This window comes from Vairimorpha necatrix, chromosome 7 (genome assembly GCF_036630325.1).
Source record: "Vairimorpha necatrix chromosome 7, complete sequence".
Taxonomy (NCBI): Eukaryota; Fungi; Microsporidia; family Nosematidae; genus Vairimorpha; species Vairimorpha necatrix.
Window position 1 is genome coordinate 1091383 of NC_088822.1, and position 25030 is coordinate 1116412.

General features: G+C 28.7%; 12 protein-coding genes across 12 annotated transcripts; 7 read left to right on the top strand and 5 right to left on the bottom strand.

Annotated features, from left to right (window-relative positions):
• Positions 1 to 634: 634 nt before the first annotated feature.
• VNE69_07271 (uncharacterized protein) lies at positions 635 to 2806 on the bottom strand (the record flags this gene model as incomplete). Its single annotated transcript, XM_065474278.1, has 1 exon — positions 635 to 2806. One exon carries the CDS (start codon positions 2804 to 2806, stop codon positions 635 to 637), a length of 2172 nt encoding a protein of 723 aa, XP_065330350.1.
• Positions 2807 to 7947: 5141 nt separating this feature from the next.
• Positions 7948 to 9048, bottom strand: VNE69_07272 (proteasome subunit RPN7 (RPN7); the record flags this gene model as incomplete). The annotated part of the gene is made up of 1 exon (XM_065474279.1): positions 7948 to 9048. The coding sequence occupies one exon, from the start codon at positions 9046 to 9048 to the stop codon at positions 7948 to 7950; it is 1101 nt and encodes a 366-aa protein (XP_065330351.1).
• Positions 9049 to 9455: 407 nt separating this feature from the next.
• On the bottom strand, positions 9456 to 10004 carry VNE69_07273 (putative exosome complex exonuclease; the record flags this gene model as incomplete). The annotated part of the gene is made up of 1 exon (XM_065474280.1): positions 9456 to 10004. One exon carries the CDS (start codon positions 10002 to 10004, stop codon positions 9456 to 9458), a length of 549 nt encoding a protein of 182 aa, XP_065330352.1.
• A 574-nt stretch (positions 10005 to 10578) lies between these two features.
• On the top strand, positions 10579 to 12360 carry VNE69_07274 (uncharacterized protein; the record flags this gene model as incomplete). The annotated part of the gene is made up of 1 exon (XM_065474281.1): positions 10579 to 12360. One exon carries the CDS (start codon positions 10579 to 10581, stop codon positions 12358 to 12360), a length of 1782 nt encoding a protein of 593 aa, XP_065330353.1.
• Positions 12361 to 12417: 57 nt separating this feature from the next.
• VNE69_07275 (CDC7-like protein kinase) lies at positions 12418 to 13458 on the top strand (the record flags this gene model as incomplete). The annotated part of the gene is made up of 1 exon (XM_065474282.1): positions 12418 to 13458. The coding sequence occupies one exon, from the start codon at positions 12418 to 12420 to the stop codon at positions 13456 to 13458; it is 1041 nt and encodes a 346-aa protein (XP_065330354.1).
• Positions 13459 to 13560: 102 nt separating this feature from the next.
• On the top strand, positions 13561 to 14730 carry VNE69_07276 (proteasome subunit RPT3 (RPT3); the record flags this gene model as incomplete). Its single annotated transcript, XM_065474283.1, has 1 exon — positions 13561 to 14730. One exon carries the CDS (start codon positions 13561 to 13563, stop codon positions 14728 to 14730), a length of 1170 nt encoding a protein of 389 aa, XP_065330355.1.
• Positions 14731 to 14893: 163 nt separating this feature from the next.
• VNE69_07277 (V-type proton ATPase subunit D (VMA6)) lies at positions 14894 to 15520 on the bottom strand (the record flags this gene model as incomplete). Its single annotated transcript, XM_065474284.1, has 1 exon — positions 14894 to 15520. The coding sequence occupies one exon, from the start codon at positions 15518 to 15520 to the stop codon at positions 14894 to 14896; it is 627 nt and encodes a 208-aa protein (XP_065330356.1).
• Positions 15521 to 15556: 36 nt separating this feature from the next.
• Positions 15557 to 15928, top strand: VNE69_07278 (putative U1 small nuclear ribonucleoprotein; the record flags this gene model as incomplete). The annotated part of the gene is made up of 1 exon (XM_065474285.1): positions 15557 to 15928. One exon carries the CDS (start codon positions 15557 to 15559, stop codon positions 15926 to 15928), a length of 372 nt encoding a protein of 123 aa, XP_065330357.1.
• Positions 15929 to 15987: 59 nt separating this feature from the next.
• VNE69_07279 (RNA cytidine acetlytransferase (KRE33)) lies at positions 15988 to 18438 on the top strand (the record flags this gene model as incomplete). Its single annotated transcript, XM_065474286.1, has 1 exon — positions 15988 to 18438. The coding sequence occupies one exon, from the start codon at positions 15988 to 15990 to the stop codon at positions 18436 to 18438; it is 2451 nt and encodes an 816-aa protein (XP_065330358.1).
• Positions 18439 to 18607: 169 nt separating this feature from the next.
• Positions 18608 to 19420, top strand: VNE69_07280 (spore wall protein 25-like; the record flags this gene model as incomplete). The annotated part of the gene is made up of 1 exon (XM_065474287.1): positions 18608 to 19420. The coding sequence occupies one exon, from the start codon at positions 18608 to 18610 to the stop codon at positions 19418 to 19420; it is 813 nt and encodes a 270-aa protein (XP_065330359.1).
• Positions 19421 to 22372: 2952 nt separating this feature from the next.
• Positions 22373 to 23281, top strand: VNE69_07281 (spore wall protein 25-like; the record flags this gene model as incomplete). The annotated part of the gene is made up of 1 exon (XM_065474288.1): positions 22373 to 23281. The coding sequence occupies one exon, from the start codon at positions 22373 to 22375 to the stop codon at positions 23279 to 23281; it is 909 nt and encodes a 302-aa protein (XP_065330360.1).
• Positions 23282 to 23417: 136 nt separating this feature from the next.
• Positions 23418 to 24698, bottom strand: VNE69_07282 (1-acyl-sn-glycerol-3-phosphate acyltransferase; the record flags this gene model as incomplete). Its single annotated transcript, XM_065474289.1, has 1 exon — positions 23418 to 24698. The coding sequence occupies one exon, from the start codon at positions 24696 to 24698 to the stop codon at positions 23418 to 23420; it is 1281 nt and encodes a 426-aa protein (XP_065330361.1).
• Between the last annotated feature and the right edge of the window lie 332 nt (positions 24699 to 25030).

The window sequence follows — 25030 nt, forward strand, 5'->3', positions numbered from 1 at the left end:
AATAAGTTAAATAAAAACAATAAAAAAACACCAAAGTTTTAAAAATTTACTTACAAAAAGTCCACTTTTTCAATTTTATATATGCAAACCAATGGTAGATTCGAACTAAAAAAGAGTATGCGATCAGAATAAAATAATAATTAACAATACCTGGGCAGCGATCTGTCGTCCCCCAAACATTGAGAGGCTGAGAGGAGTGCAGCATATGTGTCCACACATATATTTTAAACCTAGCGCGATCTAATTTGTGTTCGATGAAACCCCCGCCATGAGAGCGATTGTCGCGAGCGACCCGCATCGTTCACACTAGTGTAATTAGCCAAACGCTTATTTTATTTCGCCTATTATATATACAGTTCGCATACTAATAATGTTTATGTCAACAAAATCTCATAAGGAGTTTAAAAAATTGCGTTAGAATTTTGCAGCGGGCCGGCTTTTGCCCACCTCTGTTATAGACGCATCTTAAAAATTTTTAAAAAAATAGAGTTGAAATATTTAACACTCGGTTACGAGCCCTAAAAAACAAAAAAGAAGGGTTCTGTTTCGTTTAAGAATGCATTGCAAAAATTATAATATATGAAAAAAAGAAAATGCTACAATCTATAAAGCTTATTTAAAAATTCGTAAACCTTTAATTTATCTTATTTTTCGGCATAAATATAGACAGCTCTGTGTCATCGCGTATAATCTTATCAACCTCATCCTTGCTCAATGTTTCTAATATTTTTTGGTAAATAATTTTGAATTTCAACCGTTCCTTTTCATCTTTATTAGACTCATTTTTAAATATTTCTACTATAATATGTTTAAAATATTTTTTGTAAAAATACTTTTTAGGTTCCGTGCAATATTTTCTTGCGTATAATGAGATATTTTGCATATAATGATTTTTATATTCGTCAATTAATCCATCTTTCAATTTTAAAGATAATAGTTCTGTTTTGCATTCTTGAAATATGTTTTCGACCATATTTTTTCCTTCAATTTCCATTTTAATTCTTTCTGCTTTCCCATAAATATCATTAGAAAACCGTAATATAACTTCAAAGATTATATAATCCCATTTTTCAAAAAAATGGTGCTTTGACAAGATTTGTATTATTTTGTTATAATTTTCCAATTTTATTTTGTCTTCGTCAATAATTGATATCAACTTTTCTTTAATTCTAAAATTAAATATCCAAATTTTATTTTTGTCAAGTAGTTCATTGATAATAACTTCTTCCTTTGTAAATATAAAAGCTAAATCTAAAAATTGATTTTCGACATAAATAATTCTTTCTTCTGAATATAGTGCTACTAAACAACATGTTCTATTCAACGCGAGATTTTTATATGAATACGAGATATTAGTATGTATATTAACTATTTCTCTAAAAACTTCAAGAATTTCAATGTTTTTTACCCAATTCATTTTGCATTTAAAATCGCTGTTTTTTGATGCAATAAAATTCCCAATTTCCTTAATTGTTTTTAAAAAATTATCGTCTCTTAAGTCGTTTTCACTGATAAACTTACTTCCTTCTAGGATTAAACACACAAATATTAAATATCTGTTGGTATCAGATGAAAACTTTGTTAAGTTTTCTGATAAAAACTCCACGCATTGTATCTTCCATATTTCACTATATTCTTTCTGTTCAATGATCATATTAAGAGTATTTTCATCTATTATTTTTTTAAACTTTAGTAAATGAGCAAATATGATATTTGATGCCGATCCTGGTGTTTTTAAAATTCGTTGTATATAAAATTGTACTTTGTTATACTTTTTTAATACTTCAGAAATCAAATAAATGACTTTAGAGTTCTTGTCGTTGGTTATCACAGAGAGAATTGTTTCGAATTCCGCGAAGCAATCTTTGCTTATGTAATTTTTTTTTGAATCTCGCTGCATGTTATTTTCCAATAAATAAATACATTTATTATTGTTGTAATGAAATATTATTTCTTCTCTTTTTTTTCTCATTATAAAGCCTTCATCGTAATTAATAAATTCATCTTCGTCGAAAATAAATTTTTTTGGAAGTATATAATGAAGTTTGAAGATTTCTAAAAACCCGTCATAAGAAAATTCATATACACTACGAAATTTATCAAGTATTTGCTCTTCCCTTGTTTTTTTAATCTTAATTTGTTTATCCATTAAGTAGTCAACTTCATCGAGACAAAATTCAAAGAAAAAATAGATTTTGTCTTTATAAATACGTAAAATTATATAATACTTACTATTAGCTTCATTTTTATAACATCCAACGAATGGTGGTAACATATCAAACCATTTGTCTTGATGATGAGCTTTTGTATCTTGTAAAACTTTTCGTAATACATTGTGTTCGTCACAAATAGTCTCATAATAAAGTTGCGCGGGATGTTGTTTTGTTTTTTTTTTAAGATTTAATTTTTTGAGTTGTTTGATTAATATTCTCATAATAGGGTGTTTTATATAATTATCTGTTTTGTATAAAATTTCAATTGCAACACATAGCCCATTTGATATTATTTGTACTTTCTCATCCATTTCCGCGATAATCTCCTTAATAGATTTTCTTCCTATTTTAATTTCAAATCTATAATAATTATCTTCATTACAATAAGTAGCCGGGAGATTGCACATTTTACAATAAAACTTTTTTCCTTCATATTTAATATGTAACGAAAGTTGTGTCTTTTCAATAGATAAATCATAGTGCACAAAATCTCTAGTTTCTATTTTCCTCATAAAAATATCCTGTATTTTATTGTTCAACAAATGTTCTGCTTGTAAAAAAACAATCGCAAAAAGAATTGTTAAGAGTTTCATAAGGGGTAAAATGGGCATCTTTTTTATAAACTAGAAATTATAAAATCATGATTAGTCATATATATAGGTATTTATTTTTATGTAAATTCTTCTTTATTTGGCTATAATTTTTGTTTATGAGTTTAGAAATTCATTCATGTGAAAAATAATTTGATGTTTTGATTGACGCTACGATCAACAAAATTACGATGCAATGGAAACAGTTACTTAACAATACTTTATTAACCTCTAATTTTATATTAAGTGAGTTATATGGATAATATTTTAAGATAATTAATATAAAAGGAAACAATTATAGAGATGCCACTGAGAATAAGAACCAATGGTAACCGTAAATTAGAGCATTTAGGCCCTACTAGGAAAATCGAATTTCTCTTAAAAAATTGATAAAAAATTTGTTAAATATTTATTAAATAACTAAACATTTTTTTATAATAAAGCAAAGCACAAGGAATAAAATTTTCTTCTTTGAAGATGTTTCTTACGCCAAGAACGTTATTTTAAAATTTTAGAACACATTCATGATTCAACCCATTTTTTTCTCCTATAGTCGTCCTTTAAATGGGACCAGAAATTTTCAATCTGAATTTGTATGTACACCCTCGCTGTTTACAAATCCATTACTTTGGTTTGCTATTTCATGCTCAGATCCAAAATTATCCACGGCAACAGAGTATGATGGATATCATTAAGCAACAAAAATTGTTATAAGAGTAAGAGTTTTTATAAACTCTTCTAATAAAGTGTCATGTTTTTTGTTAGAAAATAACGTAACAAAAAAAATGTTTACATCACCTTATACATATCATACTAATATCCATTGTATATTTGAAGTATCGTCGGGCCCAGACAACGGAATAACAATCACTAAGCCATTGCGTATGGCCGTTTCAACAATTTAACACACATATATTTTCACCCTCTGTCTTTTATATTTTCGAAGAAGGCTCGCTTACAATGTCCATTTATATAATGAATTTAATGTTTGTCTGACTCGACTATTTTGCATAAATTAATAGCTAGATAATTTGAGTAAGAAAAGACCTAACAATTTAAACACCTAAAAATCTTTTTAAATTCGAGGTAATCTTATTAAATTGCCTGCTTTTTTAAAACACCTTGCTTTTTTATTTTTTTACGGTACATCTGTACCCTTTCCCATCAACGAAGAAAGATTACTCTAGGCATAGATATGTTTTCATGACATGGCTTTGAACCCTATGGAATGGTAGACTTTATTGCACCCAATTCTACCAAAAGTGTAAATGCGATATCATTATCTTGGAACATAGGATTTCAAGGATCAAATTCTCCTACCTTTTCCAATTTTCTTTTTGGCATGGGGGTAACAAAAGGTGAAATGATATGCTTAGAAATTCCCCTCCATAGAAAAAAAAAGATACAAAAAAGCAAAAAAATCGAGAGATTTTTTGATAATCTTTGTGTTAAATAAAGCAGCTGCTCCTTTCCTTTCATTATATTTTTATATGGGTAAAATATTTATTTATTATTTAACAATAAAAGATTTATTGAGTTAATTTTTCATTATGAATAGATATTCATAGCACAGCTTTCCCTGGTATCGCTCATGGGATTCAGCTCTTCACAGGCTTTGGTTTCTGTGGAATTATTAACTTTTTCCAACTTCACTTTTTCAGTTTTATCCCCTTGGCAGACACCACCTCTTTAACAGTAGCTATGTTCGCTAGTGAGCTTACAGCTCTAGCCAATTCTTCCTCTCCTGAATTCTCTTGATCGAATCTTTGTCGTCGTTCCAAAGAAATGGACTCTAGAGTCTTCTTCGGCACAATAGACCGGATGTATGCTTCAAAATAGGGTTGGATTTCCAGCTCCTTATGTACTTTCTGTGATATTTGGTCATACTCCATCCTATGTTATTACATAAGGAAATATTCTTGTCCGGGATTTTGTATTAGTCCCACTTCGTTTGAAAAAAAGTCAAAATTTTTTAGTTTTCTATTCTCGACAATAGTAAGTTGATCCTGGTTATTTATACCTACTTCAACTATTAAAATTTCTTTCTTCTTATTGTCAAACACAAGAATATCATGGCTTCTCATGGGTCACCTTTATACTAGTGAATATTCTAGTATCTACTCTTATTTCTGCACGATCATTTTCCGTGATCTCTTATACTAAGTGTCCACGTATTTTCTTTGTCTTCTTAAACCCATATTTAATACATAGTAAGAGATGAATGCATCTAACTACCTCGTTGTGTCTTTTCATATAATCAAAACCCAACATTCGATCACACTTGGTAGCTAAATGATCCACGGTTTTCCTATGAGATCCACAATGGGAACATCGTTCCTCTTGTCCACAGAAAAGATTTCTATCATATAGGAAGCTTTATTATTTATAGTAAATGTTTTACAGTAGTTCTGGTGTATAAGTATCTACACTAAAGTGGTTACAATATTATCTCAGTAACTAGATTATCATCTTGTAACACTTTGAAAGTGGGTGACGATTTTCCTAATAACCCCGAATGGATTTTTAAATTTAGAACAATATTTTATTTTGGTTCAGAGCATAGTTTTGTTACATATAAAATTTTAAATTAAATTAACAGGAAAAGATATAAACGTATAAAATTAAATAGTCTGTACATCTGATTTAAGAAGAATTTAAAATTAATATTTCTGATTAGATTTTGATAAAAAATGAAAATATTTTTGGAGAAAAGCAATGCAATACTATAAAAAATGAACATCACAATCAATACAGAAAAAAATTGAATGTCAAAAAACACTAGAATAGTATAAAATCAGAAAAATGTGACTATAGTTAAAAAATGAATAAGCTATGCACATGGAAACCTTAAGAAACAAAACAATACGAGTGTAGAATTGACACAGAAAAGTGGATCAAGAGATAAAATAGAATTTAGATAGCTGCGAAAAGAATATAGAAATGGGAATACAAATATTTATTAAAAAAATGATATTGAGCATAAATCAACGGTTTCTACATAGTCAGATCTAATAAAAAAGTCTTATGCACCATATAAACAATCAATATACTAAACTCAACAATATTAAGGTAAAATGGGCCATACTTTGCCTATAAAAAAAACATGATTCTTACTCATGTAAAATCAAATAAATTCTAGAATCGAATTATAGAAGCATTTTATGGATCTAACTGTTTTATATCTGACTGAAAAAATTAGCTTCTATACTCAAAATAAAAAAAACATGTACGGATGCCAATGAGATTGATAGACCTCTTTACAATGTTTCAAAAGCATGAAAAAGTTATAATGATATGATTTAAATAGTGGGCTTTGCGTGTATTTATGATGTTATAATTATGTTGAAACCTTAAAACATCACGAAAACTTTTGTTAAAGTTTGCAATTTGCGTACTACATTTATTTAATAACAAATAAAAAGAAAAGTAGTAATTTTGATGGAGTAAATTATATTTTAGACTCTAAAATCTCATATCGTATTATATAGTAAATAACAGATAAAATAGAAAGAATTAATATGTATAAAACACTTAAGAACGCAGAAGATGTTAGAACATGTTTAAAGGCTATCAATACCTTGGTAACTACTCAGTAATTGTTCAGGTATATGCATTACTTGGGTACTTTGTTGGAAAAATTGCATTTTGTATAAAAAGAGCCAATGAAAGGCGTTCTAAACTGAAAATATTTAATCGTATGGTCCTAGATTAGTTTTAATAAGCTATGCGTTTAAAATGCTGTAGGTGCAATATCATGTATATTTTCAGGGGTTAACGACCAATTACATGCGCCTAGCCAACTAAGAGGTGAAGATTGAATAGTACTAATAAAAAGAAGAAAAGGGTGTCTATAATTTGAGCATTTAACTAATTAATTATTGGTAACGTAGCAAAAAAATTTATGTTATACAGAGCGCTAGAATCATAACCTAGGGGAGAGATTTAGTTACCATGAATTGTTAAATGATTAGAGAGAATTCAAATGTATAATTTCATTTTTTAAACATATTAGAGTGTGAATCGACACATTTGATGCTTAATTCCTACAGTACACCGCAATAAACAATATCAATAGAACTAATATTAACAGAGCATCTTATGGCTATAGCAAAACTGTTGCACAAGAGTCAAGGCAACTTTCAAATATTAATTTATATAAAAAACTAGATGTAAAAAATAAACAATATTAAATGAAATTGTTAGAGATTGTACTTTGTTGTATGAATACAACCCGTTAAAAATAACGTTATATTACACGTCGAAGCTTTCAAACCAGGCGGAAAGATAGCTTTACCATATAGGGTCGGCAAAAGGCTCGTATATATTTACATCAAAGAGTACTTGGCTGATATGACCGAGCAAAAGTAAATAAAAATAAAACAAAGTCTAAATTTCCAATGTTCTTAGTATAGAAAATAAAAATTTTAAGGTGAAAATATTTGTTTCTAATACTGTATAAGAAATTTCAATAATCACGTAGGAAAATTGGATGTTAAAAAGTAAGATTGTTTAACATATGATTTTTCAACATCATTGCATAATCTGTACAATATTACGATATTTTAAGATATGTACAAATATAAAATACAATAAGATTACCATAATGAGTATATAATATGCGCAAAAATTGTATTTTTTATGGAACTGCAACTAACTTGACACTAAAAGAAGCTTAGAACAAACTTTCTGCACCACTAGCGAACACACATTTGATAATAAAAACGATCAGCATAAAAAATTTGGCCCAAAGACACGTGTAAAACTAAACTTACGTACTTTCATGGGCTAAGATCATATACATAGATATGAAGGACAGGAAAAATTCACCAGCATTTTGTCGTTAAAACATAAATAATAAATGTAAAGATAATTAGAAAGGAAGAGTTATCTCTCTATTTAAAGAAGCAGGTTTATATAGCTCACGGCGATTTTTATTGCTTGAAACCCCTAAAAATACATTGCAAAAAAAAATTCTTGCCTTTTTTAACAAATCAATTTCATAGTCAAGTTTTGCTATAGATTTTTGTTTTCAAAAGCTAAATTTATTTGTGTTCTGTCAATAAATAGAAAAAAATATTATAATTTTTTTTTCAAATTGGTAAGGCATACGCTATAAAAAATAAAATTATAAAGATCACATTTTTTTATTGTATGTTATTGTAAATTGTCTTTATAAGATTCGATCCATTCACTATAACATTCTTCAGTCCATCATATTCCTCTTCTTGTACTACAATTGTATAAGAAATTCTGTCGATTTTACAGTTCAGTCTTTTTTCTACTATATAAGTTCCCAGATCATTTTCCAAATAATCTGCTTGAATACCAAATAGATTCGCCATATTCCTCAAATCTATAGATTGGTAGCTATCGAGTAATTGTTTATAAATCTTAATTTTCATTTCTTTACAAAAGAAATCTACGAAATTTTGACAATAGAAATCATCTTTGACAGTCATCAAATATTTGTATAGATTGGGTAAAAATTCGTAATAATTGCACTCATACATTGATTTAATCAATTGTATACTTTCTACACTGCCAATCTCCAGTACTTCTGGACATTCTAGTAGTAATTTCTTAATATTTGATCTCTCAAAGGTCAGTAACCCGGAAAAGATCAAATAATTCACGGCATTTTTGAAATCTACGACTTCATTTTTCTCAAAAGAAGGCAGAGATTCACTGAACAAAAAAGCGGCAGAATTGAAGTCTCCTTTTTTCAGATTATAAATGGCTTTATAAATCTTGAACTTGTTCCTTCTGTCCCAGTCACAGCCCAATTCACAGCAGTCATTTGCCAGATTTACATTTTCTTCTACTAATTTCTTGTTTTTTATTAACATTCCAATTCTTATTCTGCATAAATAAATGTCCATCTGGAGACTGAAACTTGACTCGTCTTTTAGAATATTTTTGAATATTTCTAAGGCTTCTTCTGTGTCTAGAAATTGGGCAAATAATTCGGCAATTTGTATATCGAGAGATTTTATATAAGAAATGTTCTCTGGATCCTTGTCTTTTAATTCGAGTAGGTGGTTGAGTTTTTCTTGTTTAGTGGTTTGTATTGTTTTTAGATCTTGTTTGTTATCTTGGAGGATGTTCTTTGAGATGCATGATTGGTAGACTGAGTACATGGAATTATCAAGGAGATGTTTCCTTAAGGCTTCTTTGCCATTTGAATCTGAAGATTTATGGAGCAAATATTGAAGATCGAGTGTGGGATATTTAAAATTGAAATCCATTTTTAGGGGCAAAAAAAACAAAAAAAAAATATTTTATCATTTAGATTGTAAGATCTATTCAGTTTATTATTGCATATTAATTTGATAAGAAACAACACATCTAAAACAGATATCATATAAAAATGAGTGAAATATTAAAAACAAGATGCATTTCTTGCAAATGTAATCTATTACTTGAGTCTTCAAATAGAATCTACAAATATCTATCGTAAACAAGTATTATAAAAACTTGCAGATGCTTTATTTTACCAAATTCTACGTATTACAAGAAATCGCAAACTTCAAATTTAGAAAACATCAGCACATAGAAGCTTCAGACACGAGGTCTTTTCTGTTCTGCGCAATAATCTATAATTATTATGAAAATGTTACTTATCTAAGTATTTTTAAAATAAGTTTATTTATTTTTAAATTGTAAGGTTCTTTTTAATTGTAAAGTCTTGTACTTCTTTAACATACTTATAGAATTCATACACAGAATCCATATTTATACTTTTTATATTACAAAAACCATGGTACCAAATTAATTTGCCAGTTTTGTCATATAAAAACACATCTTCTTTATTTGTAAAAGACGTACTCGCATATAGCGAATATTCCAAAGGAATGCCGCACTCTATAAGTCCGAGAAACAGGGCATTTATAGAACACCATAAAGTATTAGAACTAGTACTGTCTACTATCAAATTAATATAGACAGATTTACATATGTCAATATTCAAGATACACTTCTTTAAGACACTCTTGATTAGTGTAGAATAATATTCATCATAAGATTTATTATTTATATTTCTAAATTTTATGTCTATAGACAATTTGTCGTATTCTTCTATTTTGGATTGCTCATGTCTATTATTAAAATCTACTGTGCATAAGACAGAAGTGTCTGCGCATTTGTAGAGGGCACTGCCTTTGGATTTATGAATTATACCAAGAGTGGTCTCTATTTTATTCATGGGGTAAAACAAAACTCAATGTATTTGAAAAAGCGCTATAATGAAATCTGAACTAAAGAGTTCACTAGCTTATTATAGTAAAAAAACAATCTTCTTATAATACAGTAGTGGATCGAAGATTTAAAATATATTTTTTGAATAGTTATGTACTACAATTATCTTTTAAAAGATACATTTGTATTTATTTTACATTCTTTTTGAATTAATTTTATATTTTAATGAATTGATTAAATGTTTTTTTAAGAAATATTAGACAAGATCATCATATAATAAAGATTTTTTGTTTCATAAACCTAGAAAACCCCAATACAACTTTATTAAACTGTACTCCATAATAACAAATATTAAAAAACTTCAAAAAAATTAATGATAAATGGGACTAGTAAAAAAAAATCAAGAATTTCAAGATTCATATGTCAAAACAATTAAACGAAGATATCTTTAGAAATAGACCATTTTTTAAAACTTCAACATATTAAAAATAAGGTGAATTTTAAAATTTTTTGTTTTGTTTTGTTTTGAGTTCGTACATCTGAAACGCTATTATAAAATAACATAAAAATAAACAAAAACTATGAAGATCATGATTGTACACATATTTATAAACTTAATTACAGGTTATTACTTACGATTAATCCCATATTGCGATCAACAGAAAATGACAGGAGCACCTACAGCACGATATTTCAACAGAAATGTACACACATCATTCGAAGGAAGCCTCGGGTTCACCACAGATTTACGAACATGCATTCCTAGAATGAAGAAACCAGTACAAGCGCCACAAAAAATGATAAAGAGCAAAAAGATTGTAGGTATCCCAATACAAAAAAATATTATGAAACCTCAAATGCCGAAAAAAAATATAAAACAGAAAATTCAGCCTAAGATAGTGAAACCTGTGCAATATTATGTACAACCGCAAGTGGTTACGCCCAAATATCAGAAGCCCGCGACTTCTACCAGTAAAGTGTTCACTACCAATCAGCAACTAATCAATGTATTGCCAGTTAGGTATGTAGAACAGAGTACCAAGACACCTTCTACTAAGCAAAAGAAAAAATCTGCAAAAACACCGACTAATAATGTAGTAGCACTGCCACCATCACCACCGATAAACATACCACCAATTCAACCACTATCACAAATTCAACCTATACTGCCCCCACAGATTCTACAACTTCAACCTATTTCGCCAATACAACCTCCACAAATTCAACCTATTTCACCAATACGATTTCCGCAAATTCCATCAATGCCACAAAATTGTGTAGATTTACAACAAAACACAGGCAAAGAATCCGCAAATTGTTATAGCTCTAGTTCCTCTTCAAATATAAAAGTTAGCGAAAACTATAAAAAAGAAAATTCCTCATTTATTTCATTAAGAAACTTGTGTAATATGAAAATTGTGCCTTTCTTCATGGAATGTGATCCATACAAACTTCATACGATAAGAATCAACTCATCTTCTTTTCACATTTCTTCGGATTTAATAGGAAATATATTAAAAAATAACGGTATAACGGACAAAGAATTAATTAGTAAAAGTACAGGCCTGTCTTTAGAAGAAATAAGAAGAATTAGTATTCTTTTAGATGAAATCACACCACAGGCTTACAATCTAAAAGATGAAATTATTAACTGTTTCAAAAACAAGGATACTGGCGAATATACTTGCACACATTTAAAATGTCAGAATGGAATATGTAAAGAATCAAATAATGAACCAGAGCCACAATACAAACAGAACAAGTACAATATTCTGAATATAAATCTACCTATTATTAATGAAGACGAATCTTATGTTAAGAACACAATTACAATTGAAACAATCAAAACAAAAGACAAAACATTGATTGAATCAGAAAACAAATATGAAGAAGAACCTAAAGAACAGTACAAAAAACCAAAATACCTTCCTTATATGGAATTTGAAGAGGATAAAAACAAAAATACTGTAGAAATAGACGGCGTAGAACCAGAAAATCAACAAACAAATGAAGAAGAAACAAACGAAGACATTAAAAATGAAGATTCTGCACGCACACTCGTCAACAAGATTTTCTACGCCGACAGGCAGCGCAATAAAATTTTTGATATTTTATCAAATGAAAATGAAAATATAGGCGGAGATCAATGTGACACTTCAGATCCAAATTATAATTCAAAAGAATGTGTTAAAGTTGTTAGAATGTCTGATTTAATGAGAGGAAGATATCTTGATCCTTGTCTTGAGATGTTTAAAAATAAAATTAATAAAATAAGTGAAGGGAATTTTGCTTACTGCTCATTAACAGAACCATCAAATTATGAAAATGGGGATAGTATGCTTTATCTAAGCGAGTTAATTTAAAATAAAAAGTTCAAATTAATTTTTTTTTATAAAAATTTGTTTTTTTGTATTAGACCCATGTCTGAAAATTTGGATATTGACGAGGTAGAACATCTGAAATTTCTTAAGAATAGATTTGTAATTATAAATAGAATAGGCGAAGGAACATTTAGTAGAGTGTATAAAGCTATGGACATCAAAAACAATAGATATTACGCTCTAAAAGCCATTACTAAAACAAGTTCGCCCAATAGAATAATAGACGAGCTTGCTTTTTTAGTCAAATTAAAAGGTCTTAATAATTGTGTACCACTAAATGGTGTTTTAAGGCACGAAGACCAAGTCGTAGGAATATTTCCATATTTTGAATATACAGATTTTAGAGATATTTTAACCACTGCTACGATTTACGACATTAAGAAATACATGTACAATCTCCTGATAGCCATCGAACATGTTCATTCTTGTAATATAATTCATAGAGATATAAAACCAGGAAATTTTTTATATAACCGAGACACCGAGACTGGGTGGCTCATAGATTTCGGACTAGCGCAGTACGAAACAAAACACGACACAAAAAAGAAAATGGAGAATGAGAAATCTAAAACGAAGCCGCAAATATTTTTTAATACCGTCGTGTCGAAATCTAAGCCACCAGGATATTACGAAAGAGACACGAGACCAACAATAAAAGCCCCCAGAGCGGGCACACGTGGATTTCGAGCACCAGAGGTCGTCTTTAAATATCCATACCAAACTAATGCCATTGACATTTGGTCGGCGGGCGTCATTTTCTTAAATTTGCTGACTGGTCAATATCCATTTTTTTATTCTGGCGAAGACATTGACGCGCTAGTTGAAATGGGCACGATTTTCGGCCATAAAGAAATGCGAAAAGCAGCCAAACAGTACAATAGAGTGTGGAAATCTAATATTGATACAATTCCTGAGGATAGAGTCCCTTTTGAGAAGATTGTTGATAGTCTCGGAGTTTTTAATATTCCAGAAAGCGATGCTCACGATCTTCTTTATAGAATGTTAGATCTCAACGTAGAAACACGAATCACGGCCGAAGAAGCCCTTGAACACAGTTTCTTCGATTCTATAAAATCTTAGTATTTTACAATATTAAAAAAATAAAAAAATAACTTTTAAAGTTTTTTTGAGATTTTTTTCAGTAGATTGTTTTAAATTTTTAATAATTTTTTCTACCCTTAAATGTTAAAAAACAATATTTCCCCAGATCAAAAATTTTTAATTTACAAACAAAAAGAACGGGAATATAATTTATTGACAATCAGAGAAGAATATGTAAGAAAAGAGATTGAAATATTAAAAAGAGAAGAAAGACATGCCCGGGAAGAAATCAACAGAGTCAAAAGTGTGCCTCTTATAATGGGACAATTTTTAGAACCAATAGACAGCAATACTGCGATCGTGGGAAGTACAGCGGGTAGTAATTCTGTAGTGAAAATATTGAGCACCGTAGACAGAGAACTTTTAAAACCAAATACGACTGTGGCTTTACACAGACACTCCAATGCAATTGTTGATGTTTTGCCTCCTGAGGCTGACAGTTCAATTCCAGTGATGGCAGACAGCGAGAAGCCTGACGTGACTTATTCAGACGTAGGAGGACTTGATGTGCAGAAACAGGAAATTAGAGAGACAGTCGAACTGCCTCTTTTGCATCATGATTTGTATAAACAAATAGGGATTGAACCACCAAGAGGCGTACTTTTGTATGGCCCACCTGGCACAGGAAAAACAATGTTGGTCAAGGCCGTGGCTAACCACACCAAGGCGACTTTCATTTCTATAAATGGATCAGAATTTGTCCAAAAATATCTTGGAGAAGGTCCCAGAATGGTAAGAGATGTGTTCAGATTGGCAAGAGAACATGAGCCAAGTATTATGTTTATCGACGAGGCTGATTCCATAGCCACGAAGAGATTTGATGCTTCTACCTCTGCTGATCGCGAAGTCCAGCGAGTTCTTCTTGAATTACTAAATCAAATGGACGGATTTGATCAAAATTGTAATGTGCGTGTAATTATGGCCACGAACAGGGCCGACACAATCGACCCCGCATTATTGAGACCGGGAAGATTGGACAGGAAAATTGAATTTCCTCTTCCAGATCGAAGACAAAAAAGACTTGTGTTTTCTACTATCACTAGTAAAATGAGCTTATCTAACGATGTAGATATAGAAGCCTTGGTCAATAGACCAGATAGAATAAGCTGCGCTGATATAAATTCTATTTGTCAAGAAGCTGGTACTCTCGCAGTGAGATCAAGTAGATATGTAGTAAATCATAAAGACTTTGAAGAAGCTTACACGAAGGTAGTCGAAAAAAATGATGCTCAACCAGATTTTTATTATTAAAAAAATCTATAAAATTTTTTAATGTTAGTATTCATTGTCAAGGCTAAATGCAGCTTTGTGTTTTATTTATTTTAATACAAAATTTAAGCACCTTTATTAACAAAACACTCATATTTTTATTACAAAATTATTTTTTATTACAAATTTATTTTTTAATACAAATTTATTTTTTATTTTTTAGGCTTTGAATCTTTTTTAATCTGAAAAAATCTTCTCTGTCTTGTTCATCTAACTCAGAATTAATATAATTAATAGTATTTTGCAACCTAGGGATGACATTGTACTCAAGAGCGTTGACTCGTCTATTTGTTGACAATAAAACTTGTTCTAGAAGTTTAAAATTCGCAGTAAGCGCAGAAAGCTCTACTAATAATTCTAAAACATTTATAAAATTATTTCTACATTCATTTAAAAGTTGTCCACTTCTGTCTAACCACACAATATTAGTTAAATTAGATTTATCAAGTGTAAAAGTAGTCAAAGTAATTCCAGAAATAACTTCTACTTCTGTTTTAACATTGACATGCTGTTTCTGACACTCTTGTATGTACATTTGTACATTTGCGCCGAGAAATTCGGCCTCAGAAAGCTTGAAAAATGCATCTCTGAGCATTTTATTTATATCTTTCTTTTTTTCATTATATTCTTTTTCTATTGCTTTAAATTTTTGTTTAAGTGAATCACTCTTCCTTTTAAGAAGAACTTTGCCTTTCTCTGCGCTTTTTTCTTTGTTATCTATAATTTTTAGATTCATTCGTGTAGGAAAAGTTGGTATTCTTTGATCAGCCATTAGGGCAACAACAAAAAAAAAATTATCAAAAAACCCATGAAAAAATTTAAATGTGAAATTTGCAATAAGAAATTGCATATAAACACATACAGAGCGAGAAAAATGCATATTAATGGTTATAAACACAAATTATTAAAAGAAACGCGAGTTATGGAACTAAATGAAGATGAAAAAATTAAATATGAACTGGAGAGGAATAAAAGATTATTTGGAGAAAAATATGATTTATTTTTTGGTAAACAAAATTTTGGATTTCGACTTCCTCCGTACAATTTTAAACAAGATTTTACAATTCCACCTTGTCCAAAAAATTTTAAACTTCCTCGATATTTTGATTTTACGAATTCGGATAATTTTAAGCCAGACATTAATGAAAATTTACAAGATATTCTAAAAAAATTAACATAACAATAGTGGAAATTTTTTTTTTGAAATATTAAATTTTTTTTTTTAACCGTTAAAATAAAATGTCTAAAAATATTGATGATAGAATTTTTTCATTAGTAAAATATAGTAATTATGTAAATCACAGATGTTTTTTTGTTTTAATAGGTGAACATACTAAAGTTCATATTCCTGCGATTTACAATATTTTATCTTCTAATTCTACAAGATCTGTTGAATCAATAATTTGGTGTCATAAAAATAAAAATATTGTAAAAGAAGTTAAAACAGCTCAGAACAGCGAAGAAGATCAAAGCAAGCTCAATGAATTTTTTAAGGCTCAAGATATTCAATTTGTAAGTTATAATGAAAGTGAAAAAATTTTAGGACAAACTGTCGATATGTTAATTTTGCAAGATTTTGAATCTTTGACACCAAATCTCATTGCTCTAAGCGTAGAAACAGTGCGAGGTGGTGGTATAATAGTTTTACTACTTGATAATGTGAATTCTATTGAGTCTATGATAAAACGCAAGTCTGATTTTTTATTAGATGATGATTTTGTGCCTAGGTATAATAAAAGACTTTTTAGATCGTTAATTGATATGAAATTTACATTATTTCTTGATGACGCCTTTAAAGTCTTACCTATTTCAAAATTTAATTTAGACGCGTCAAACTTGAAATCTATAAAAAATAAAGAAATTAAATCAGAATCGGAAATATTAGACTCTGATAAATGTCTAATTAATCTTGCTAAAACAAAAGATCAAAATTTAATAGTCAAGGAATTAATTAAAGCTGTCAAAGATCGAACAGAACGCTCAATCTATTCTATACAAGCAGGACGTGGAAGAGGAAAATCTGTTGCTTTAGGAATCGCGATCTCTAAAGCTATAGATCTAAAATTTTCATCTATTTATATTTCAGCGCCCGCTTTAGAAAATATAAAAATGGTTTTTGAGTTTATCATACACGGATTAGAATCTTTAGGTTACGAAAAATATAAAGATTTCAAAATTATTTATTCATTTAAGTCTAAAAAACGGTTAGTTCAACGTATAGAAATTTTAAAAAATATAAAGCAAACAATAGAATATCATTCGCCATTTGAAGAACTTAAATATCATCCTGATATGTTAATAGTAGACGAAGCAGCTGCAATACCACTGCCTTTACTAAAAAAATTATTATTTCCAAATTTGATAATTATGGCCACTACAAATAGCGGGTACGAAGGGACAGGCAGAGCTTTTTCTAGTAAAATGGCGGAATATTTACGCGTCCAAGCGAATGAAGAAAATCATTTTGCGTATAAAGAATTATTTATGAACGCAAGTATTCGTTACGGCGAAAATGATCCAGTGGAAAAATGGCTAAATAAGACACTCTTACTTAATACAGAAGTCAGTAAAATCAGTAAATGTCCCATACCATCAAGTTGTGAGCTTTATTATATCGATAAAAATGTGCTTTTTAGTGGCAATTCCCATAGCGAATCTATTTTAAATGATGTTTTTAGTCTGTTTATTGCATCTCACTATAAAAATAGTCCTGATGACATACAAATATTGGCAGATTCTCCTAACCACGAAATTTTTACATTAATCACGTCAAACGAGGACGACGCAGCTCTGCCTCGTGTTTTGTGCGCGATTCACATCGCGTTCGAGGGAAGATGCGAGCGCGGAAGTAATAAAAAAGGCAATTTAATTCCTTGGATCGTATCAGAAACCAATTTTGATTCGGATTTTATTGAATATCTTGGAATTAGAATCATCAGAATAGCAGTTCATCCTGATTATATGTCTATGGGCTATGGATCTTATGCATTGGAACTATTAATGAAATGGTTTAAAACTAATCAACATTCTTCATTGACAAGATTGAGAATACCAACTAATGATAATGAAAACAATGTCATGTTTTATGATTCAAATGAAATTTTAATACCTAAAATATCCTGGATAGGTACTTCTTTTGGTGTAACAGAAAGACTTCTAAACTTTTGGAAAAAACACGAATTGATTCCGATTTGTATAAAACAAAAAGTAAGTTTTATTACAGGAGAGAACTCAATAATTCTAATGAAATCTTTAGATGAACGCTTAAATGATAAACTAAAAAAATATTATAAAAATTTTAAAATGAGATTTACTGGTCAAATGGCTTATAACTTTAGAAATTTAAGTGCTGCAATTTGCATTGTTTTGTTATTTAATAAGGTATCAACAGGTATAGAAGACAAAATTATTTTTTCTGAAGAAAGTTGTGACAGAATAGAAAGATATTGTAAAGGCACTATTGATATTTTAGATATTATTGATTTACTGCCACTTATTGCTAGAATATATTTTTCTGACCAAACAAACACATGTCTAAGTTTTTTACAACAAAGTGTTTTGTTACAGATTGGTTGTCAACAAAAGTCTCTTGATGACGTTGGAAAAATACATAGTCTAAAAGTTTATGAAGTTAATACAATATTAATGAAGATTATGAATTTGCTAAAGAATGATATAATAAAGAAATAATTCTTATGATTTGTTTGTTTGTTTACAATACATTTAGACTTTCTAGTAAATCTAGTAAAATATTTTATTATATTGAAATTAGAGTTTTTCTTAAATTTTTTTTATAAAGTTTGTTTGTTTTTAATTAAATTAGTTTTTTCATATATAAATGAAAAAACGCACAACCCCCATGTTATGTTTTTCTCAACTTTTAGTCTTTGGAATGATTTCTGTTGCTTCTTGCTCAAGTTTAATGGAATTGGTTCAACAAGCCGCACATTCAGATTCGTATAACAAAATATGTGTAGACCCAAAAAATTGTTCTCGAGAATGCGATATTAAGATACCAACCTTTTGCATAGCATTTACTGACGTATACTCATGTATTGCTAAGGCCTGGTGCAGACCAAAATGTGCTATTAAATGCAAAGTATTACCATTTGTTGATGTCCATAGAAGACATTCAGTGCCTTGCTATGTAAAGAAAACACTTTGTTACATAGAAGACAGAGTAGGTAAAAAGGCATTCTGTTGTATAAAAAATGATGCAATAAAAATTCTCGAATGTATTGAAAGAAATTTAAGAGGAGGTAGAAGGGAATATGCTCTATTTACTGCTACCATTTTACATAATACTTCATTTTTAAAGGTATTTGAAGCGAAAGGAGATTGCTGTACTGACAAATACAAATCCAGAGGATTATTGATGATTACATATGAAAAAAATTATAAGCTGTTAGAGAAAATATCATGTGAAAAAATATCTTACTCGAAAAGGCCAGAGCTTCTTGCTTTGCCATTAGAAATAAATATTGTTAATACAATTTTGTTCTGGGAGAGACTTATGAACGATAAACCAAAAAACTTTGAGACAATGATGGATGTTTTGAAACCAGTAAGTTGGTTAGAGTATGTGAAAAATGACAAACAATGCCCACCTGCTCTAGATATAGTTGAAAGAAGACGAATTTACAATGAATTGCTTGTAATATATGAAAATTAAATTTGTGGATTTCTTTTTTTGCTTTTTTATTATGTTTAAAAATTTTTGATTTGAAATTTAACATTTAACAAATTTTTTAAATTTATAATCCAAATTAAACTTAGTTATATTGTACAAGATATATATTTATTATCCACTTTGGTTAGTCCCTGTACAAATGAATTCTATATTTTTACAAATTAATTGTTTTTAATAAAAAAAAACCATGATTGTTATCATAATTATACTATTGTGTAATTTCAATAAATTGTTAACCACATAATTTTACTCAAAATAATCAATAAAATTTTCCGAAAGTATATAATTTTTTTTTAAAAAAATTATACTTTACTTACAACAAGTTATTAATTTTGATTAGTTTTTGATTTTTTAATTGATATAAGTAAAACATAAGATTTTTATGATTTTATTTTGGCACATGAAAAAATTTTAAGCCATAAAATTTTGAGAACATCTAATTTAAATGATATTGTTCTTAGCATTAGCTGAAGATATGCGTAAATAAATGAAAAATCAAGATATAAAGCACGACAAGCACTAAAAAAAAAATTCTGTGCACTAAGATATGTTAGGTTTTCTCGATTTTTAAGAAATGTTCATAAAATCATTGAGTTAATTCACAAACCTTGTATGCGCACGTAGAACAAGTTTGTTTTTTTCTATTTAGAAAGCATTTTAATTTTTAAAATCATGTAGGTTTAATGTATCTCTTTGTGTGTAAAGTACATATTGGTTATAGAAAGTCCGTAATGTACACTTAGATCTGGGATTTTATGAGCCAAAGTAGGAGACTAGAATACTAGAGCCGTAGATCATTAGCATATCCTACGTCGTTTTATGATCCGTTGGTCAAAATTCATACGAACAAGTTATAAACGCGGCGCTTATCATGCTGGTTAAATGATGTGGCGGTGTAAGGCGCCCTGTTTGAGACTCATATGATAGTAGAGGCTTTCGTTTAAGTACAAATATATCTTCACTCGAATAAGGTAACCCGTGTTAGAAATTATATCCGCTATATATATAAAATTAATAGATCATCGGAACCAAAAGCCTGCAGTGCGCGCATGGCTCTTGCTACACAGTCGAATTTTATGGATAGAGTTTTAATAAGTCTTAAAATGGTGTATTGTAGGACGATATCACAAGTTTTTTTTTGCTTTATAAGTTTCTCGTTGCAAATACCTCCTAAAAAAATTCATATACTATAAAAAATAATCAATATTATGTAATGATATAATTTTTAAAAAAAAAGATTTAATATCACAAATTTAAACTATTCGAATAATACATTAAACTGTCAGCATCTAGTACACTAGTCCTTTTTTTTATATCATGCATGGGGCAAATGTAAAACTTTGCTTTATAAAATTCTCGTTCAAATAAAAAATGAACTTAATTACTAAGTTATATTTAGAATTTGAATGTTCGGCTTTGTAAATAATCTTTTGAGCAATATTGTTTTTGTCATCAAGCAAATATAGCCGTGTGCATCCAATAAATTTGTCTATAAGTATATTAATTGATTGAAAAAAAATGGAATAGAAGTAAGTTTAAGATTTGTTTGTAAGAATAAAATTACTAAAAATTTTTTTATTCATAGTTGAATATTAAAAGATCTAAAAGAGATTAATTTTCCTAAATTTTAAGATTGAACATGAATCATTTCTTTCGTGCAAAGTGTAATAGACGTGATCATACAGCTATTAACGACACATAGTTCGAATATTTAAATTTCAGAACGGGAATTTCTAGTTACATTTTCAATAGAAATACATTACCTTTTGACAATAATTCCAAAAAGTATTTCAGAAAAAATCGTAGACTGTGTTTTCAGATAGTGTATGAGGCAGCACTAAGTCAATTTTTTCTAAAAACAATATAAATTATAGTACAAAACTATAAAAATTTCATGGTTGTTATAAAAGAAATTATATTCTTTTTGTAAAAAGTATAAATAAAAGTAATCATTAAATATTGTTTTTAATAATTGATTTGAACAAAATAGTAGAAATCAATAAACAGATGTCTTTTTACGGACATAAATAAATTTAATTACACAGATAAATTATTCAATAAAATTTTGTTTTTTCAAAGATATATTTTACATATTTAATCTAAACTGAAGCTTCCAATCTAAGATACCAAAGTATCTATCTATTTTTGTTTGTTAGTTTCTTATTCGTTACATTATTTTAGTTTTTCTTGAATTCATATTTTTATACACTCTTAAAATATAATAAATTAAACAGAAGAATATTTACAATACTCTTGTTTACTCCTTTGGTCTTTAGAACTAATTTGTCTTACTGCATATCCTCAATCTAAAATAAATATATAATTTTTTTTTCGTTTTTTTGTATACTATTATTTTATCCACATTCAAGATCTACAATATATTAATCATTCTAGAAAGTTACCAAGTTCGCATTCACCATGAGCTTTTTTTAATAATAAAAAAAAAACAAATACAGACTACATTAGGTATATTAATTTTTTTGTCTATATAAATCTTACAATTAAATTGTAGATATATTTACACACTTTAATACCTTAGATTATGTATTCAAATGTAATTTTCCTCTTTCTTTAATATACCTATTATGTAAAGATCTTAGTCTATAATTGCCTAGAAAAACATCATTAGATCTAAAATATCAATTCATACAAAATTTTGTTAGAAATTAAATCTAAAAATCTAAATATATAAGCTCAAGCACATACTTTTTAACATTTTATCATGATATAAACATTTTAAAAAACTTGACATTTGATTATAAACATTAGTTTTTGTTTACACCAAATAAGTACCATCTAATATTTCTCATAATATGTAAGTTTAACTATTTTTTACACTTTTTTATTTTTTTTCTAGTTGTTTTTAAGTTTGTTTACTAACATACTAAAAATAAATTAAAAAAATATATAAAAAAAAATTATTTTTATTCATCCATGATTCTATCCATTGTTCCTCTGTTCATTTCCTTATCTCAATGTACTGCAGACACAAGTTCCCCCGATATTAGTACAAATGAGACACCTACCACTCCCGCCTCAAATATTACAATCCAATCTACTGTAAAACGGTGTTACAATGTTTCTAAAAAGAATGATACTAGAACTTCTCATGATATATGTTGTTCTAATATTAAAGTCGACATCAAACAAGATGAATTGGAAAATGGATTTGTTTATAGATGTCCTCATTCTACTAATATTATATTGTCAGATGTTTGTCTAGTGCCTGAAAAATTTACAAATAAAAGTGATGAGAAACCCGAAGAAGTTATAAACGTTTCTCAACCCGTACTTATTACTGAAGTTGAAGTTGAGACATGGAACATCATTGAACAAGATGTTATAAATTCTGAATCTTCATCTAAATTTGTAGAAAGAGCTTCTAAAAAACTTAAAAATTTTTCTGACTTACGTGAACTCGGTGGTCATACTCATGAAGTCTTAGAATATTCTTATGAAGCTTTACACTCCAATCCTGCTAGATTGGCAATGTTCTTGACCTTCGGATTCTTCAATACATCAGCTTTTAATGTTTTCGAGCTTGAAGGCGACTCAAAATACAAAGGCAGAGGTTTGTTGATGATTGAAGGTGAAGTCGAATACGAAGCATTAGAAAAGAAATATGGACTTGATTATGTAGAAGTACCTTCATTAATGAGTGAAATTAGTAGGAATTCAGTTTATCATTCTGCTGAATTTTTTTATAAATTCAATTTTATGAGTGTAGAAGAAGCCTATAAATTCTGGATTAAGCATTATAGTAAGAATTTAGAAGAGAAAGAGGTTTCTTTTAGAAGATTTAAAAGTTTGTATTTTTTGTTACTAACAATAAGTGAAAAATAAATGTTTAGTGTTTTTATTAAAAAAAAAAAAATTTTACCAATATTTTAAAATTTATAATGTTATATTAATATTTTATAATGTTATATTAATATTTTATTATATTGATAATATATTATTGTTATTTTAGATTTATGTCTTAGTGCTTGTATAAATTACTTTTATACATTTCTAGTCTACAATTCCTTATTTTATATTTCTTTTTATTAATTTTCTTAGTTTTATAATTTTTACACGAGCATCTTTTATTTTTCCTTATGTCTCCGTATGATTTTATATTTATTAGTGAAATTAATGACTCTTGTTCTGAAAGTGGAATATTTTTCAATCTGTGATATTCTTGTAGTACGTCATTTAAGAATTTGTCATATTTAATTTTACTAAAGCAGAAATATTCATCTGTGAATATTTCTGCTTCTTCTTTATTTCTAATTTGTCTGTATATGTTTATAAAGGCCACTTTGTGTAATTCTCTGTCTTTTATCGCTGGACTACTTTTCATATATCCATTCCAAAGGGTGTTTTGAATATTCGCCTTCTCAGAAATAAGGCTTTTTGCTCTATTTCCAAATTCGACTGGTGTTTCGTTTTCTTCTCTTCTTATTGGTGGTAACCAGTAGACATCTGCTTCTATACACCATCTAGTCATTAGATAGAAGATATGTAAAGCGAATCCATGTTTCCTTCTATTCCAGTATGGATCTAGTAGATTTCTCTTATATTTAATGCTTATTGGACACACATCAATGTCAAGTTCAAATACTCCCTTCTGGAACATGACTGAATAATTATTATTTACACATGTCCCTTCTGGGAATACAAGCATGGGTAGTTTACTACTTGAGACATGATGCCTCATTCTCTCTTTCACTAGAGATCTATCTAGTCTTTCTGATCTCTTGAAAGCTATACTCCCATTTCTGCCTAGTATTAAATTAAACAACATGTAAAATAATCCACCATGATTTTCTGAGACACAAGCATGAGGCCTCCCATAATTGCTCAGTAGAATGAAGTCTACGAAAGAAGTATGATTTGATACAAAGATATGAGGTCTCTCTGAATCATGTTTAGTCCCATGATGTTTTATTCTCGCCCCTAGTGCGAAATTTATAGCCTTAATTATGAAAATATAAGCAAAAGTCATTTCATTTCTACAATCTTTAAAAAGAGCTTTAGAAATTAGTAAAATGTAAAATATCAAACAAATTCCTAAGAAAGTCAGTCTACAAGGGAAAAGAATGAAATATCTTATAAAAAATGAGAAGATGTATAAAATGCCACTTGATTCCATTTCATGTCTTGAAGTAGGTTGGAAACATCTATTAAAGTCATCTGACTCTAGTGAGTGTGTACTCATTGAGATGATGTCTATTGCGTCATGTAAAAAAGTTCTGGTTTTTTCTCTCTCTGTTGACATTTCAAATTAGTGGGTAAGAAAAAAAACAAAAAAATAATTTTTTGCATAAATTAAATTTAAGACGGAAAATCATGAAATCATTTGTCCATTATAAATAAATTATTTGTTCATTACAATTTCAAACATGACGGCATTTTTAAACAGGCAATTTCATACATGACAATTCCAAACATGACGACAATTCCAAACATGACATTTTTATGTTTAAATCATTTTATAGATTTGTCCATTTATAAAATAAATGACAGGATTCATTTCATCCAAATATGGGTAATAAAATAAATCTTAAATTTACACGAACAAGATTAATCAAAAATTTACACGAACAAGAT